The sequence below is a fragment of the Coregonus lavaretus genome (assembly GCF_964263955.1).
Source record: "Coregonus lavaretus genome assembly, chromosome: 37".
Taxonomy (NCBI): Eukaryota; Metazoa; Chordata; class Actinopteri; order Salmoniformes; family Salmonidae; genus Coregonus; species Coregonus lavaretus.
The window spans coordinates 25,590,424-25,610,079 of NC_140024.1; the positions used below are offsets into that span (position 1 = coordinate 25,590,424).

At 44.3% G+C, this 19,656-nt stretch overlaps 1 protein-coding gene across 1 annotated transcript in view; it reads left to right on the forward strand.

Annotated features, from left to right (window-relative positions):
• Positions 1 to 9,336: 9,336 nt before the first annotated feature.
• Positions 9,337 to 19,656, forward strand: part of LOC311111623 (tumor necrosis factor alpha-induced protein 8-like protein 3) — a 32,642-nt gene continuing 22,322 nt past the window's right edge. Inside the window, exon 1 of the mRNA XM_084154395.1 lies at positions 9,337 to 9,814. Within this exon, the coding sequence (XP_084010521.1) occupies positions 9,769 to 9,814 (46 nt within the window). The 5' untranslated portion in view covers positions 9,337 to 9,768. The remainder of the gene's footprint in view (positions 9,815 to 19,656) is intronic.

The following is a 19,656-nucleotide window of genomic DNA, read 5'->3' on the forward strand; positions in this document are numbered from 1 at the left end:
GGATGTTCAAAGTTTCTGATATTTTTTTATAACCCAACCCTGATCTATACTTCTCCACAACTTTGTCCCTGACCTGTTTGGAGAGCTCATTGGTCTTCATGGTGCCGCTTGCTTGGTGGTGCCCCTTTCTTAGTGATGTTGCAGACTCTGGGGCCTTTCAGAACAGGTGTATATATACTGAGATCATGTGACACTTAGATTGTACACAGGTGGACTTTATTTAACTAATTATGTGACTTCTGAAGGTAATTGGTTGCACCAGATCTTATTTAGGGGCTTCATAGCAAAGGGGGTGAATACATCTGCACGCACTACTTTTCCGTTATAAATGTTTTAGAATGATTTGAAACAAGTTATTTTTTTCATTTCACTTCACCAATTTGGACTAGTTTGTGTATGTCCATTACATGAAATCCAAATAAAAATCCATTTAAATTACAGTTTGTAATGCAACAAAATAGGAAAAACGCCAAGGGGGATGAATACTTTTGCAAGGCACTGTATCTACTACTTTTACCACTTGAAAGTAGAACAACATAAAGCACAGTAAAGACTGTAGATTCCAAAACATACTGTAAGGGGAAACAAAGTAAATGTATGAAAACTGGGAGCGATACTACTTTGTAACATGTTTATCTTGTATACTGTATTATTGTAGTGTTTACTGTACTGCATGCTATTTTGTTTTTGTAGAACTGAAAGACGACCACCACGGGGTGGTAGAACGTGTCTATTTACAGACGAACAGGAGGCTGCCATTGTGCAAATGGTAGTTGAAAATAATGCCATAAGACTGTGGGAAATCCAACAACAGATTATTGAAAGCCCTGCCATCTTCCATAACATTAGAGTGAGCTTATCAACCATAGCCTGCATCCTTAAGAAACACCATCTCCGGATGAAGCAAATCTACAGAGTCCCATTTGAAAGGAATTCCCAAAGAGTGAAGGATAAACGGTACGAATATGTGCAAGTAAGCAATGTAGTAGTATTACACTCTTGAAACATTAGCGACTCATTGATGTTGCCAGTGAACTTTACTATACAGCCATTACAGTATTTACTGTCATTTCAGAGAATCATGGAGTTGGATGCAAGTCCCATCCCCCAGGAACTCATATTCATAGATGAGGCTGGATTCAATTTAGAAAAGACGAGGAGGAGAGGAAGGAACATTGTTGGTCAACGTGCCATCATTGAGGTACCTGGCCAGCACGGAGGAAATGTCACCATATGCGCAGCTATGATCCACAATGGGGTCCTCCACTGCCATGCCACCCTTGGACCATACAACACTGCCCATCTCCTTAATTTCCTGAACACCTTACATGACAATCTTTTTCAGCCAGAGCAGAGCGGGCCAGGTGATCCTGAGCAGCAAATGTATGTTCTAATTTGGGACAACGTGAGTTTCCATCGGCCTGCTCAGGTCCGCAACTGCTTCCATGACCATCCCAGGTTTACAATTCTCTATCTCCCACCATATTCCCCATTTCTCAACCACATTGAGGAGTTGTTTTCAACATGGCGGTGGAAGGTGTATGATAGCAAACCCCATGAACGTATGGCCGTTCTCCAGGCAATGTAGGAGGCCTGTGGTGACATCCCAATTTGTAAGTCGCTCTGGATAAGAGCGTCTGCTAAATGACGTAAATGTAAATGTAAATGTAATTCCAGTCCTGTCAGGGGTGGATGCGTCATGCCAGAAGATATTTCCCCCGCTGTCTGGCCAAGGAGAATATTGCCTGTGATGTTGATGAAAATCTGTGGCCGGACCACAACAACAGATATGACAGATTTTGATTTCGCAATGGAGTATTTGTCTCTTGACTTATGATTTTGATTTTACTGTATTTTGACAGTTTCTTTATCTATTCCGTACAATTGATCTAATGTACAGTACAGTAGTACAAATACGCCTATTTTTCTTCCTTTGCATATGCAAACTATATTTACTATATGTTTGCATTTTAACTGTACAGTTGGAGTCAAAAGTTTACATACACTTAGGTTGGAGTCATTAAAACTCATTTTTCAACCACTCCACACATTTCTTGTTAACAAACTATAGTTTTGGCAAGTCGGTTAGGACATCTACTTTGTGCATGACACAAGTAATTTTTCCAACAATTATTTACAGACAGATTATTTCACTTATAATTCACTGTATCACAATTCCAGTGGGTCAGACGTTTACATACACTAAGTTGAATGTGCCTTTAAACAGCTTGGAAAATTCCAGAAAATGATGTCATGGCTTTAGTAGCTTCTGACATCATTTGAGTCAATTGGAGGTGTACCTGTGGATGTATTTCAAGGCCTACCTTCAAACTCAGTGCCTCTTTGCTTGACATCATGGGAAAATCAAAAGAAATCAGCCAAGACCTCAGAAAAAAAATGGTAGACCTCCACAAGTCTGGTTCATCCTTGGGAGCAATTTCCAAACGCCTGAAGGTACCACGTTCATCTGTACAAACAATAGTACGCAAGTATAAACACCATGGAACCAAGCAGCCATCATACCGATCAGGAAGGAGACGCGTTCTGTCTCCTAGAGATGAACGTACTTTGGTGCGAAAAGTGCAAATCAATCCCAGGACAACAGCAAAGGACCTTGTAAAGATGCTGGAGGAAACAGGTACAAAAGTATCTATATCCACAGTAAAACGAGTCCTATATCGACATAACGTGAAAGGCCACTCAGCAAGGAAGAAGCCACTGCTCCAAAACCGCAATTAAAAAGCCAGACTACGGTTTGCAAATGCACATGGAGACAAAGATTTTTGGAGAAATGTCCTCTGGTCTGATGAAACAAAAATAGAACTGTTTGGCCATAATAACCATCGTTATGTTTGGAGCCGAAGAACACCATCCCAACCGTGAAGCACAGGGGTGGCAGCATCATGCTGTGGGGGTGCTTTGCTGCAGGAGGGACTGCTGCACTTCACAAAATAGATGGCATCATGAGGAAGGAAAATGATGTGGATATATTGAAGCAACATCTCAAGACATCAGTCAGGAAGGTAAAGCTTGGTCGCAAATGGGTCTTCCAAATGGACAATAACCCCAAGCATACTTCCAAAGTTGTGGCAAAATGGCTTAAGGACAACAAAGTCAAGGTATTGGAGTGGCCATCACAAAGCCCTGACTCCAATCCTATAGAAAATGTGTGGGCAGAACTGAAAAAGCGTGTGCGAGCAAGGAGGCCTACAAACCTGACTCAGTTACACCAGCTCTGTCAGGAGGAATGGGCCAAAATTCACCCAACTTATTGTGGGAAGCTTGTGGAAGGCTACCCGAAACGTTTGACCCAACTTAAACAATTTAAAGGCAATGCTACCAAATACTAATTGAGTGTATGTAAACGTCTGACCCACTGGGAATGTGATGAAATAAATAAAAGCTGAAATAAATCTCTCTACTATTATTCTGACATTTCACATTCCTTGTCACGTTCGTTGTATAAAGGATTGGACCAAGGTGCAGCGTGGTATGCGTACATGTTTAATTTATTAAATAAACACTTGACAAAATAACAAAAGCAACTGAACGTGACGTTCTAAAGGCTAACAGCAACAAGCCTAAACTGAAACAGACACATGATCCCACAACTAAAGGTAGGCAAAATGGCTGCCTAAGTATGATCCCCAATCAGAGACAACGATGGACAGCTGCCTCTGATTGGGAACCACACCCGGCCAACATAGAAAGAGAATACACTAGATTCTATCCAAATCACACCCTGACCTAACCAAACAGAGAATACAGGTGATCTCTAAGGTCAGGGCGTGACATTCTTAAAATAAAGTGGTGATCCTAACTGACCTAAGACAGGGAATTTTTACTAGGATTAAATGTCAGGAATTGTGAAAAACTGAGTTTAAATGTATTTGGCTAAGGTGTATGTAAACTTCCGACTTCAACTGTATGTGTGCTTACAGTATGCTGTTTGACATGTATTGAGTCATGTTGAAATATAAACGTACATTTTTGCATTTGTGTGGTAAGGGTAGGTAACAACACATCTGCCACACTGATCCTCAACACGGGGGCCCCTCAGGGGTGCGTGCTCAGTCCCCTCCTGTACTCTCTGTTCACCCATGACTGCATGGCCAGGCACAACTCCAACACCATCATTAAGTTTGCCGACGACACAACAGTGGTAGGCCTGATCACCGACAACGATGAGACAGCCTATAGGGAGGAGGTCAGAGATCTGGCCATGTGGTGCCAGGCCAACAACCTCTCCCTCAACGTGACCAAGACAAAGGAGATGATTGTGGACTACAGGAAAAAAAAAAGGACTGAGCACGCCCCCATTATCATCGACGGGGCTGTAGTGGAACAGGTTGAGAGCTTCAAGTTCCTTGGTGTCCACATCACCAACGAACTATCATGGTCCAAACACACCAAGACAGTCGTGAAGAGGGCACGACAAAGCCTATTCCCCCTCAGGAGACTAAAATGATTTGGCATGGGTCCTCAGATCCTCAAAAAATTCTACAGCTGCACCATCGAGAGCATCCTGACTGGTTGCATCACCGCCTGGTATGGCAACTGCTTGGCCTCTGACCGCAAGGCACTACAGAGGGTAGTGCGTACGGCCCAGTACATCACTGGGGCAAAGCTTCCTGCCATCCAGGACCTCTATACCAGGCGGTGTCAGAGGAAGGCCCTCAAAATTGTCAAAGACTCCAGCCACCCTAGTCATAGACTGTTCTCTCTGCTACCGCACGGCAAGCGGTACCGGAGTGCCAAGTCTAGGTCCAAAAGACTTCTCAACAGCTTCTACCCCCAAGCCATAAGACTCCTGAACAGCTAATCATGGCTACCCGGACTATTTGCACTGCCCCCCCACCCCATCCTTTTTACGCTGCTGCTACTCTGTTAAGTATTTATGCATAGTCACTTTAACTCTACCCACATGTACATATTACCTCAACTACCTCAACTAGCCGGTGCCCCCGCACATTGACTCTGCAACGGTACCCCCCTGTATATATAGCCTCCCTACTGTCACTTTATTTTACTTCTGCTCTTTTTTTCTCAACACTTTTTTTGTTGTTGTTTTATTCTTACTTTTTTTGTTTAAAATAAATGCACTGTTGGTTAAGGGCTGTAAGTAAGCATTTCACTGTAATGTCTGCACCTGTTGTATTCGGCGCATGTGACCAATAAAATTTGATTTGATTTGATTTGATTTGATTGTATAACAACAAAATCTTAGTCTTTACACTGAAATAGGTTCTAATAGTAGTGTTTTGAATATGTCACATTAGTGTGATCTCTGTTGTCACTAAATTAGATTCATTTAATGTGTGTATGTGTCTCATTTGAATGCCGAGTTTCATTTTGAGCAGGGAGTACATTATTTTGATATTTTGATATTTTGCAAGATGTCTGTGGGGTTTGGGGAAATTGGCTAACTGTTTTGTGTTTTGTGTTTAGAGTTTTGAGTACCTGAGATGTAGTTTCAGCAAACGTATGTTAACAATTGGGGAAAACTGTAAGCTCTTTCACTGGCCAGGCTTCACAAACACACACACACACAGGGGCAGGCCCTGCCGTGAAACCCAGGACTGGATCTCAGCCAGCAAATGGACCGGATCAAACACCAGCTCTGATTCCAGGGCCTTTTGATGTGGTAAAACACAGCTCATTCATTTCTCATAGAGCATTAGAGGAACATAGAGGCCTTTCTTCTAAAGAGTACTTAAGAAACAACAAGCAGATGCTTTCTATTAGGCAGTCAGTTAAAGTGTATTAAAAAAAATAAAGAAACTGTAAATAGTCAGTAATGTAGTCAATGCGTCTAAGGCTTGGATTAAATCCTAATCAAATCAAATTTCATTTGTCACATGCACCGAATACAACAGGTGTAGACCTTACAGTGAAATGTTTACTTACAAGCCCTTAACCAACAATGCAGTTTTAAGAAAGAATACCAAAAAAAATCACACAAAAATTACTATATAAAATAATATGAAATAAAAGTAACAAATAATTAAAGAGCAGCAGTAAAAATAACAATACTGAGGCTATATACAGGGGGTACCGGTACCGAGTCAATGTGCAGGGGCATCGGTTAGTCGAGGTAACTGGGGTAATATGTACATGTAGGTAGAGTTATTAAAGTGACTATGCATAGATAATAAACAGAGAGTAGCAGCAGCGTAAAAGAGGGGTGGGGGGTCAATGCAAATAGTCTGGGTAGCCATTTGATTAGATGTTCAGGAGTCTTATGGCTTGGGGGTAGAAGCTGTTTAGAAGCCTCTTGGACCTAGACTTGGCGCTCCGGTACCGCTTGCCGTGCGGTAGCAGAGAGAACAGTCTATCACTAGGGTGGTTGGAGTCTTTTTAGGGCCTTCCTCTGACCGCCTGGTATAGAGGTCCTGGATGGCAGGAAGCTTGGCCCCAGTGATGTACTGGGCCGTACGCACTACCCTCTGTAGTGCCTTGAGGTCGGAGGCCGAGCAGTTGCCACACCAGGCAGTGATGCAACCAGTCAGGATGCTCTCGATGGTGCAGCTGTAGAACCTTTTGAGGATCTGAGGACCCATGCTAAATCTTTTCAGTCTCCTTAGGGGGAATAGGTTTTGTCGTGCCCTCTTCACGACTGTCTTGGTGTGCTTGGACCATGTTAGTTTGTTGGTGATGTGGACACCAAGGAACTTGAAGCTCTCAGCCTGCTCCACTACAGCCCCGTCGATGAGAATGGGGGCGTGCTTGGTCCTCTTCTTTATCCTGTCATCCACAATCATCTCGACCTGTGCATGGTGATAGATTTGTAAAGGCGTCAGTATTTCAGGCCACAAGGCCAGAGCAGATTGTTTCTCAGAGCTGCACACACAGAAACTCCTCTGATTTTCAATTATCTTCTGGTTTTATCTGCAACAACAAACGTTCAACGCTGCTTGAATCGAAGACAGGGATGACAGACATCAAGCCAATATGGTCAGATGGGTACAGTGGTGATTATTTTAAATATTATAATCACAATACTGAGCTATTGTTACAGAGTGATCTGGCCATGTCTGTTCTTCTCTTGACCTTACACACTGTCTCACACACACACACACACGTGGGCACACACATCCTCGCAGACGGCACACACACACAAACACACACACACAGATACACAAACAAACACACACACACACAGACACACACAAACACACAGACACACACAGACATACAGACACACACACACACACAGACATACAGACACACACACACACACACACACACATACTTTCAGTAGACCTTGAGTAGGTCTGGCGGTCATTTCCTCTGTGTAGCTATAGTTAGCTCCTAGTCCCTGGGACAGACAGACATTTACTTTATTAAAGCTTGTTAACTGTGACCTTCCTCGTTAGAAGAGACCTCCCTACACTAATTAATTTCCATTATTTAATTGATGTCTCGTTAAAGACTGAATTTGACAAATGACCTCGTAGCTCAGGGAGGAACACAGAGCGGGGTAGGACGGCCACGCCAGTTTTGGAACAGTGTTATCTCCCAAAATGTCATGACCGTCCTCTCTTGTTTGGGTGATAATACCACTGTGTTTGTGTGTGTGTGTGTGTGTGTGTGTGTGTGTGTGTGTGTGTGTGTGTGTGTGTGTGTGTGTGTGTGTGTGTGTGTGTGTGTGTGTGTGGGATAGAAAGTGTTTTGGTGATCAACAAGAGTTTTGGCTAGCGCTGTGTGCTTGTTTCTCTATTCCCTCCAGAGACAGACTGACTGACCTCAACTAGCTGTGTGTTTCTCTATTCCCACCAGAGACAGACTGACTGACCTCAACTAGTTGTGTGTTTCCTATTCCCACCAGAGACAGACTGACTGACCTCAACTAGCTGTGTGTTTCCCTATTCCCACTAGAGACAGACTGACTGACCTCAACTAGCTGTGTGTTGTATGTCATCACTAAGGTGTCAGGCCTAACTAGACACTGCCAAGATCCTAATTAATAAAGTACTGCTGACACATTCATTTGTGTATTAATGTATATTGATGTGTATTGATGTGAATACAGGGCTCATTTGTGAAAGAGACCTTGGTCTCAGCATGACTCCCTGTTAAAATAATGGTTAAATAAAATTATAATGTGTGTATTATACTGTAATATGCACTCATACATACACAGACATGCACACACACACACACACACACACACACACACACACACACACACACACACACACACACACACACACACACACACTCACATACACAAACAGGCACACAGGCACACACACAGACACATTATGGTGTTTGATGATGTGTTATAATAACACTGCCTGTGGGGAAAGAGGCCCATCTGCTGCTCAGGGGTCCTGCTGAGGTAGCCTAAAAATACAACCACCTGCAGGTATACACACACACACACACACACACACACACACACACACACACAGGCACGCAGGCACACACACACAGACCTTCCATTTTCAATGGGACTGATGTATGGCTCTGGTTAAAAGTAGTGCACTGTATAGGGAATAGGGTGCCATTTAGGATGCGGTCTCAGTGTGGGCCACGAGAAGTGCTGAACACCATGATCATGTGATCAGACAGTCAGCCAGATAACCAACCAACCAACCAGGCAGGGCAAAGTCTGGTAGGCCATAGAAAATAAGCCAGGGTGACAGGCTATAGAAAATAAGAATTTCCAGTAGAGACTTAGTAGGGTGAAAATGCCCCTAGATGCTGATCTTGGGTCAGTTTGGCATGTTCCTCACTAATGATTAAGGTCAGGATGTGGGAAGGGGAAACTGAGCCTAGATCTGTACATAAGGGAAACTTCACCCTAGAGCCAAGCTATAGACGTCTGGTCATGGTGAGTCAGAGCAGTACAGGGTTCTCTTATGACTGACTATGAGCCGTTAACGAGGAGGAAGGAGGGAGGAGGAGGGGGAGAAAGAGGGGAGTCAGGGGATTGAGCTGGTGGTGAAAAAACTAGCTACTGCTGCTACTGGCTTCAGTTTCTCCTCTCCCAAAGTGAAACACACCCACAACTTAATGCTCAGAGAGAGAGAGAGCGAGAGAGAGAGAGAGAGAGAGAGAGAGAGAGAGAGAGAGAGAGAGAGAGAGAGAGATACTTCATGTAGAGAGAGGGGGATAGCACTTCTAGAGAGGGAGAGAGTGAGCGCAGGAGGAGAGAAAGAGAGTGTGACAGAAAATAAAAACAGATATAGAGAGCGCTGAGGGAGAGCGCAAGAGAGTGACAGCACAGAGAGAAAGGGAGGGAGGGAAGGAAAGGGAGAGAGCGAGAGAGGGAGGGACTGACCAGAATGACGGAGGGAGGAGGGACGGGAGGAGGAAAGTAGAGGAGAAAGTAGAGAAGAGAGATATTGAAGGAGTCAGCACAGTTAGCGAGTGAGGGAGGGAGCCAGGGAGAAGAGAGAAAGAAAGAAAGTGAGAAAAATAAAGAGCAAAAGAGGTAGAGCTCAGCAAATCAGGGCTTTCAGCCAGTCACAGCTATTCCCTACTTAGCTGCTGTGTTCTAGCCAGAGAGGAGAGCTTCACCGCCTCTGAAAAGAGAGAGAGAGAAACAAAAAAAGAGAGAAAGAGAGAGAGAGGGGAAAATAGCTAACTCGCTGTGGAAGAGAGGGAGATAGAGAGAGAGAGAGAGAGAGAGAGAGAGAGAGAGAGAGAGAGAGAGAGAGAGAGAGAGAGAGAGAGAGAGAGAGAGAGAGAGAGAGAGAGAGAGAGAGAGAGAGAGAGAGAGAGAGAATAAGAGGTTCTCTGTCCAGAGTTTAGGAGGAGAAAATGGATTCCGACTCAGGGGAGCAGAGTGAGGGAGATCTCTCTCCAGGTAAGATCACTTGCTAGTGTGTGTGTGTGTGTGTGTGTGTGTGTGTGTGTGTGTGTGTGTGTGTGTGTGTGTGTGTGTGTGTGTGTATGTGTATGTGTGCGTGTGTATGTGGCTGTGTGTATATTGTGTTTGTGTGTGTGTTTGTGTGTGTGTATCTATGCTAACTTGTATCTATACTATCTTGTAGTAGGTAGAGGTTTCCCCTAATGGTTAAAAGGTTAGGATTGGACTGTGATCTTTCGTGTGTGTGTGTGTGTGTGTGTGTGTGTGTAAGTTTGTTTACTCACCTCTGATCTGTACATGCGGAGTGGCAGCCTGCCTTCCGCTCTGTGTGTGTCTGTAAGCCGGCTCAGTGTGATAGCCGTAGCCATGATTAGCGGGCCAGGCAAGCTGAGACACGTGTGTGTGTGTGTCTGTGTACGTGTGTGTGTGCGTGTCAGTGAGTGTGTGTGTACGTACATTCGTGCCTGTGTGTACATGATTGTGTGTGTGTCAAGCTATTCGATTTTATACTAATCAACACATTTAACTACTAGGGACCTCCTCTGTACTCTCCCCTCAAGTCATCCTCTCAGAGGATACATCAATATTTACAAAGAAGATGTCTGGGACTCAAACTAACACAGGTTCTGTCTGACTACATGGACACAGTGTGGCTCTCGTCTTACGTTCCAATAGAGAGATCAATGTTTAGACATTGGTCCTCTGTAGCTCAGCTGGTAGAGCACGGCGCTTGTAACGCCAAGGTAGTGGGTTCGATCCCCGGGACCACCCATACACAAAAATGTATGCACGCATGATTGTAAGTCGCTTTGGATAAAAGTGTCTGCTAAATGGCATATTATTATTATTATTATTATAATCTGCGTCCCAAATGGCACCCTATTCCCTATATAGCGCACTACTTTTGACCAGAGCTCTATAGGCCTTGATCAAAAGGAGTGCACTAAAATGGGAATATGGTGCCATTTGGAATGCACACTTACAGATGTAGGATCTTAATTAAATCCATCTTTTGTTGCTGAGAATTTAAACTTGTAGTGTATTCAAGGTTTAAAAAGGCTTCTAAAGTTTGTAATTTCCACTTTAAAATTTCAGACTTGATTTGCCCTAACGAAAAATTTATCAACCCCTACAAAAAATTTACATGAATTATAACCCACATAATAATTCACATTTCCTGTTACTGCAGGATTATTTTCCTGGTGTATCAAACTGGCTCAAATTAAGAGCCTACATCTGTATTGTTTATCTATGAAAGTTTTATGGTTGGAAAGTCCAGGGGCAAGACTTGATTGTGGCAGTGAAAGGAGAATGTTTGTGCTCCTGGTTGACAGGTTCTGGTTGTACGTTTTCCAGCATTCCTTATGGCTATTTATAAAGTAGCTGTGATCCTACAGAGAATTCCACTCAGGCAATTAAACTGTCTTCAGAAGTGTCCAAGGGCACACACACACACACACACACACACACACACACACACACTCACACACACACACACACACACACACACACACACACACACACACACACACACACACACACACACACACACACAGACATCCAACCCATCATTAATCCAGCCAGGTCACTCGTGACACAAGTCAGTATTCGACGTCCATCCATGTCTGAGGATATCAGGAGATGACGTGGAATCCGGCCACTAGGGGCAACAGTGAGTGTTTTGCTAGGGTGTTGTGGACGGGGATGGCAGATTGCGGATGGGCGTAAGCATCTGCCTCTGATTCCAAGAGTTTGAATCCAGCGATAGAAAGTTGTTTTTTTGTATATATTTTTTAAGCCTATCCCAAACCTTAACACTTACCTTAACCATTCAGAGTTAATGCCTAACCTTGAGAATTTGGAGTTCATGCCTGAATTTAACCCTAACCTTAACAATTCTGAGTTAATGAATAAACTAAACCTTAAACACTTTGAAATTTGACGTTTGGAACAACTTCCAAATTTGATGTTTGAGAAACATGGATGGACGTCTAATTCTGACGCGAGACTGTGAGAGCTGGTAGCATTAATCATAGGAATACTTTCAAATGGCGTGTTTTCATAGTAATGCTAGCACATGCTGTAACATACAACACGAGGTGGTGTTGTCAGTATAACTCCCTATGTCTGAAAGTCCTCTTTTCTCTACCATATCTCTAATGTCGTGATTTGCCTTCAGTCACAGGACCCCTAACCCCTCTGAGCCCTGTGTGAAGGGCCGTGTTTATGTCTGCTCTGGCATTTAAAATGGTTTGGGGAGACAGAGAGGCTTACTGTGGTGGAGGCATTAGGATATCCTTAAAGCTCACAGCACTCTCACTCTCCCCCTCACTGACTCTCTCTCCTCTCTCTCTTTAGTCACTCTTTTTCTCACTCTCCCCCTCTCTCACTGACTCTCTCTCTCTCTCCTCTCTCTCTTTAGTCACTTTTTCTCTCGCTCTCCCCCTCTCTCACTGACTCTCTCTCTCTCTCTCTCTCTCTCCTCACTCTCTTTAGTCACTTTTTCTCTCGCTCTCCCCCTCTCTCACTGACTCTCTCTCTCTCCTCTCTCTCTTTAGTGACACTCTCTCTACCCCCCATCTCTCTAACTCTCTTTCCCCTGTCTCCTGTCTCCTGTCTCCTGTCTCTCTCTTTCTATCTCTCTCTCGCTCCCCCCATCTCATCCCCCCTCTCTTTATCTATCTCTCTCGATGGCATTTTAATCTTGATCAAAGCAGAGGCTAGGGTCTAAAGCTGTGATCTTTCATTCAAATGCGTCTCTTCTAGAGGGAATTCTGCCTCAGCAAAGCTACAATACAGGACTACTCAAACACGACTATCATACTGTCTGTTAATACAGTAGGTAGGAGAGGGGAGGGGAGGACATGTTTGGTTCTGGGTATGGTCATAGCTGTGGAATATTTATCTTTCTGTGGTCCATTGACTCCTATCTACTCTCCTGGGCCCTGTAAACTCATTCCACTGCCCTGGCGCTCTCTCTCTCTCTCTCTCTCTCTCTCTCTCTCTCTCTCTCTCTCTCTCTCTCTCTCTCTCTCTCTCTCTCTCTCTCTCTCATACCTTTCCCATGGCACACACCCATTTACTGCCCTTCACACACATTATCCCTCTTGCAGCCCAAACACTCTACTCCCTTCCTACAAACACACCCTTACACCCTTGAACACACACACACACACATTGCCAAAATCCAGAAGCTGGAAAATCTTTCAAACTCAGGAAAGGAGAGAGAGAGAGAGAGGAAAAGAAAGAGAGATGGAGGAAGGAAAAGAAAGAGAGATGGAGGGAGGAACAGAAAGAGAGATGGAGGGAGGAAAAGAAAGAGAGATGGAGGGAGGAAAAGAAAGAGAGATGGAGGGAGGAAAAGAAAGAGAGATGGAGGGAGGAAAAGAAAGAGATGGAGGGAGGAAAAGAAAGAGAGATGGAGGGAGGAAAAGAAAGAGAGATGGAGGGAGGAACAGAAAGAGAGATGGAGGGAGGAAAAGAAAGAGAGATGGAGGGAGGAAAAGAAAGAGAGATGGAGGGAGGAAAAGAAAGAGCGATGAAGGGAGGAAAAGAAAGAGAGATGGAGGGAGGAAAAGAAAGAGCGATGGAGGGAGGAAAAGAAAGAGAGATGGAGGGAGGAAAAGAAAGAGAGATGGAGGGAGGAAAATAAAGAGATGGAGGGAGGAAAGGAAAGAGAGATGGAGGGAGGAAAAGAAAGAGAGATGGAGGGAGGAAAAGAAAGAGAGATGGAGGGAGGAACAGAAAGAGAGATGGAGGGAGGAAAATAAAGAGAGATGGAGGGAGGAAAAGAAAGAGAGATGGAGGGAGGGAGGAAAAGAAAGAGAGATGGAGGGAGGCCCTGACTGGAAAAGATGACTCAGGAGAAAGTGATTTTTTCCTCTAGTTGCAGTAAAAGAGGAGTTTAAGTCATGAACACCAGCGCACCTCGCAGCAGGGCCTTAAGTGTGTGTGTCTCTGTCTATGCATTCCATGGTGTTTATAGAACCGTCTGAGTCAGTTAGAATCCCCCCTCTTATTCAGTTTAAAGAGGTAGACCCTTTACTGAAACATGGAATTAATCTTCACTTATAGGTCACAGGAAACACCGATCTTGCTTTTCTCACCCGGAGCAGGGCGGTCCAATGGAACCGCATTAATCTCTTTGTGAGTGTGTGTGGCTGTGCGTTTGGGTGTGTGTGAGTGTATGTGCGTGTGTGTGGCTGTGCGTTTGGGTGTGTGTGAGTGTATGTGTGTGTGTGTGGCTGTGCGTTTGGGTGTGTGTGAGTGTATGTGCGTGTGTGTGGCTGTGCGTTTGGGTGTGTGTGAGTGTATGTGCGTGTGTGTGTGGCTGTGCGTTTGGGTGTGTGTGAGTGTTTGTGAGTGTTTGTGGCTGTGCGTTTGGGTGTGTGTGAGTGTATGTGTGTGTGTGTGTGGCTGTGCGTTTGGGTGTGTGTGAGTGTATGTGCGTGTGTGTGGCTGTGCGTTTGGGTGTGTGTGAGTGTATGTGCGTGTGTGTGGCTGTGCGTTTGGGTGTGTGTGAGTGTATGTGCGTGTGTGTGGCTGTGCGTTTGGGTGTGTGTGAGTGTATGTGCGTGTGTGTGTGAACCACAGTCATTTCCTCCAGCCCTAGTGTAGTTGGTTAGTCAGTGGTATGGCAGCCAGGCTGACTATAGCAGCAGTCCCAAACCAACACTGGAGGAGACCTGATGCCTGATGCCTGATGCCTGATACGATTGATGCCTGTTAGCATAGACTGACTGATCCACTAGTGCTCTGGTCAAAGTGCTCTGGTCAAAGTGGTCTAAGTGCTCTAGTCAAAGTGCTCTGGTCAAAGTGCTCTGGTCAAAATGCTCTGGTCAAAATGCTCTGGTCAAAGTGCTCTAGTCAAAATGCTCTGGTCAAAGTGCTCTAGTCAAAGTGCTCTAGTCAAATTGCTCTGGTCAAAGTGCTCTAGTCAAAGTGCTCCGGTCAAAGTGCTCTAGTCAAAGTGCTCTAGTCAAAATGCTCTAGTCAATGTGCTCTAGTCAAAGTGCTCTAATCAAAGTGCTCTAGTCAAAGTGCTCTAGTCAAAGTGCTCTGGTCAAAATGCTCTAGTCAAAGTGCTCTGGTCAAAAGTAGTAAACTATGAAGGGAATAGAGTGCCATTTGGGGGCACAGCTATGATCACTACAGTATATTACTAAATCATCACTCACACAACTATATTACTGACTATTGTGTTGTACTGAACCTTGCCTCGGTAGGCTTTTAAATCGTTAACCTTTATTGGAGCAGTGGTTAGCGTGTCTGCCTATATGGGCTGGGAAACCGGGGTTGGAGACCCGCAAAGGGCGTTGCACTGTCACTGTTTGCTAAGATCACTACAGTAACGTATACCGTTGGATCTGGAACTCTCTTGTCTCCTCTCATCTCCTCTCTCAGATTCACTATGTGGTTAACATACACATCAGAGGAACTCAATAGACCCTGACAGGCCCCAGGCTGTGTGTGTGTGTGTCTGTCCTTCACAGAGCTCATGGTCAGGGATGATGCCAGTCTCTCCTGAGGCTCTCACCAGCTGTGAGTCTACAACACACTCTGATGGAAAGACACACACACAGAGCGCGAGAGAGAGAGAGAGAGAGAGAGAGAGAGAGAGAGAGAGAGAAAGACAGACAGACAGACACACAGACAGACACACAGACAGACACACAGAGAGAGATATATAATAGTAGGTCCAGCCCTTTCACATTTAGGCCTCCCAAAAAAGTAATCAAATGCACATTGACACTGACAAATGTTTTAGTTTCACAAAAAGCCATTCAAATCACTGGGCCTTTTAGACCAGGATGTGTCTGAGACAATGTGAAGTACTCTAACTGGTTTTAGATTCACTCAGCTCTTCTCTTTTACCTCAACTCTCTGAATGAACTAATAAACAAACAAAGGGGCCAAGGTTGTGGAGAAGAGTTGGCAGAGACAGAGAGAGAGAGAGAGTTGGTTCTGGGGCTACGTTCACAAACACAAACCGACCCAACAGAGCCCCAGGACAGCAACACGATTAGACCCAAACAAATCATGAGAAAGCAAAAATATAATTACCTGACTCATTGGAAAGAATTTACCAAAAAACTGAGCAAACTGGAATGCCATCTGTCCCTAAACAGAGAGTACACAGTGGCAGAATACCTGACCACTTTGACTGACCCAAAATTAAGGAAAGCTTTGACTATGTACAGACTCAGTGAGCATAGCCATGCTATTGGGAGAGGCCACCGTAGGCAGACCTGACTCTCTTTGTACCCACTTCCCACAAAACGAGGTGGAAACTGAGCTGCACTTCATAACCTCCTGCCAAATGTATGACCATCTTAGAGACACATATTTCCCTCAGATTAAACAGACCCACAAAGAATTTGAAAGCAAATCAAATGTTGATAAACTCCCATATCTATTAGGTGAAATAGCACAGTGTGCCATCACAGCAGCAAGATTTGTGACCTGTTGCTATATGAGAAGGGCAACCAGTGGAGCACAAACACCATTGTAAATACAACCTATATTTATCTGTTTATTTGTTTTCCCTTTCGTACTTCAACTATATGCACATTGTTACAACACTGTACATAGCCATAATAACATTTGAAATGTCTCTATTCCTTTGAAACTTTTGTGAGTGTAATGTTTACTTTATTTATGATTGTTTATTTCATTATGGTGTATTGTCTATTTCACTTGCTTTGGCAATGTAAAAACATGTTTCCCATGCCAATAAAGCCCTTTGAATTGAATTGAATTGAGAGAGAGAGAGAGAGAGAGAGAGAGAGAGAGAGAGAGAGAGAGAGAGAGAGAGAGAGAGAGAGAGAGAGAGAGAGAGAGAGAGAGAGAGAGAGAGAGAGAGAGAGAGAGAGAGAGAGAGAGAGAGAGAGAGAGAGAGAGAGAGAGAGAGAGAGTTGGCAGTGCCGGTGCTTTGGTCAATGATGCCACTCCATGCTGAGTCTTGGCTGAGGAGACTAGAGAAGGACCGGAAAACCTCTTTCTTTCATACTCTCACTCTCTCTCTTTCATTCTGTCACTCTCTCCTTTTGCCCTCCTTCCCCCATGTCTCCTTCTCGTCTTCTATGAATCTGAAGGAGAGAAGAGCTCACATGCTGGGGCACCTAGAATGCAGAGAGATTAGAAAAGGTTAAGAAAATGAGAGAGAAAAAAAGAGAGAGAAGAAGAGGGGAAGAGAGAAGAGGGAAAAAGAGAGAGAAAGAGAGAGAGAGAGAATTACAGACAGCCTGACCTCAATGACCTTCCTAGATTGAAGACAGACTGCAGGACAGAATACTCAACGCTAAAGAGAGCTAGTTCATTCCTCTCTGTATACCTCTCTCCTTCCCTTCTGTCTCTCACTCTCTCCTTTCCTTTCCTTATCCATTTTTATCACCCTTTTCTTTCTCTGTCCTTCACTGTCTCCAGTCCCCTTCTTTTCCATCTCTCTCTCACTCTCTTGTTTTTCACTCTCTCTCTTTCTCACTTTCCTTTTCTTTCTCTTTCCTTCACTGTCTCCAGTCCCCTTCTTTTCCATCTCTCTCTCGCTCTCTTGTTTTTCACTCTCTCTCTTTCTCACTTTCCATTTCTTTCTCTTTCCATCACTGTCTTCATTAATTTGCCTTTCCACACACACACACACACACACACACACACACACACACACACACACACACACACACACACACACACACACACACACACACACACACACACACACACACACACACACACACACACACATACTCAAACTCACACTCACGCTCACACACACACACACACACACACACACACACACACACACACACACACACACACACACACACACACACACTTATGGACATATATACACCATGAACAGTGTAGATCAGATCTCAGCTAATTCCTACCTGACTATCAAAGCAGCATAGTAACTAACTAATCCAGTGTAAATAGACACATAAAATATATAAACTCAACTAAGTCATTTTCCAGACATACTCCCAGAAGAGGAGAGCAGGCAGGAAGGGGAGAGAGCCCCCAGCATATTCCATTGTGCATTATTGAAGCTTGTTTACACACACACACACATACACACTAGTCCCACACAAGCCTTTGAGTCTCTCCCCTCCATCTCTTCCTTTCTCTAGTGAGGACAGAGAAGGTGAGGTTAGACAAGAAAAGACAAAGAGGGTGAATGTTCCAATCAGAGGTCACAGTTCTCTCCCCATTTCTCTCCCTTTCACTCTTCCCAGTGGAGGCTGCTGAGGGGAGGACGGCTCATAATAATGGCTGGAATGGAGTAAATGGAATGGTATCAAAGACGTAGTTTCCATGTGGTTGATACCACTCCATTGACTCCATTCCAGCCATTACTATGAGCTGTCCTCCCCTCATTTCTTCCTCTCTTTTTTTCTCTCTGTGTCGGAGTACGTGAGTGAGTTGATCTTAGAGGTGAGGACCAAGGGCAGCTATGACATGCTATTAGTGTCTCGCCCTCTGTCTCTCTCTCTCTCCCTCTCTCTCTGTGTTTCTCTCTCCCTCTCTCCCCTCCTTCACTCTATCTCTCCCTCTCTCCCCCCCCTCTCTCTCTCTCTCTCCCTCTCTCTCTCTCTCTACTGACAAGCCACCATCTCAGACTGATTGCTGCCATTACTGATAGTCCCAGAGTGAGAAAGAGAGCGAGAGAGAGAGAGAGAGAGTGAGAGAGAGAGAGAGAGAGAGAGAGAGAGAGAGAGAGAGAGAGAGAGAGAGAGAGAGAGAGAGAGAGAGAGAGAGAGAGAGATGTTAAAGAGTTTGCTATACTTAAACTCTTTAACATCCTCGTTAGCTCTTCCCCAATATTTGGAACCAAGGACTGATCACCCCAATACACAAAAGTGGAGACAAATCTGACCCCAATAACTACCGTGGGATATGCGTCAAAAGCAACCTTGGAAAATTCCTCTGCATTATCAATAACAGCAGACTCGTACATTTCCTCAGTGAAAACTATGTACTGAGCAAATGTCAAATTGGCTTTCTACCAAATTACCGTACACAGACCACGTATTCACCCTGCACACCCTAATTGACAAACAAACAAACCAAAACAAAGGCAAAGTCTTCTCATGCTTTGTTGATTTCAAAAAAGCTCTCAACTCAATTTGGCATCAGGGGCTGATATACAAAATGATGGAAAGTGGTGTTGGGGGAAAAACATACGACATTATAAAATCCATGTACACAAAAAGTGTGCGGTTAACATTGGCAAAAAACACACACATTTCTTTCCACAGGGCCGTGGGATGAGACAGGAATGCAGCTTAAGCCCCACCCTCTTCAACATATATATCAACGAATTGGCGAGGGCACTAGAACAGTCAACAGCACCCGGCCTCACCCTACTAGAATCTGAAGTCAAATGTCTACTGTTTGCTGATGATCTGGTGCTTCTGTCCCCAACCAAGGAGGGCCTACAGCAGCACCTAGATCTTCTGCACAGACCTGTCAGACCTGGGCCCTGACAGTAAATCTCAGTAAGATAAAAATAATGATGTTCCAAAAAAAGGTCCAGTTGCCAGGACCACAAATACAAATTCCATCTAGACACCGTTGCCTTAGAGCACACAAAAAACTATACATACCCAGGCCTAAACATCAGCGCCACAGGTAACTTCCACAAAGCTGTAAATGATCTGAGAGACAAGGCAAGAAGGGCCTTCTATGCCATCAAAAGGAACATACCAATTAGGATCTGGCAAAAAATACTTGAATCAGTTATAGAACCCATTGCCTATTTATAGTTGTGATGTCTGGGGTCTGCTCACCAACCAAGAATTCACAAAATGGGACAAACACCAAATTGAGACTCCACATGCAGA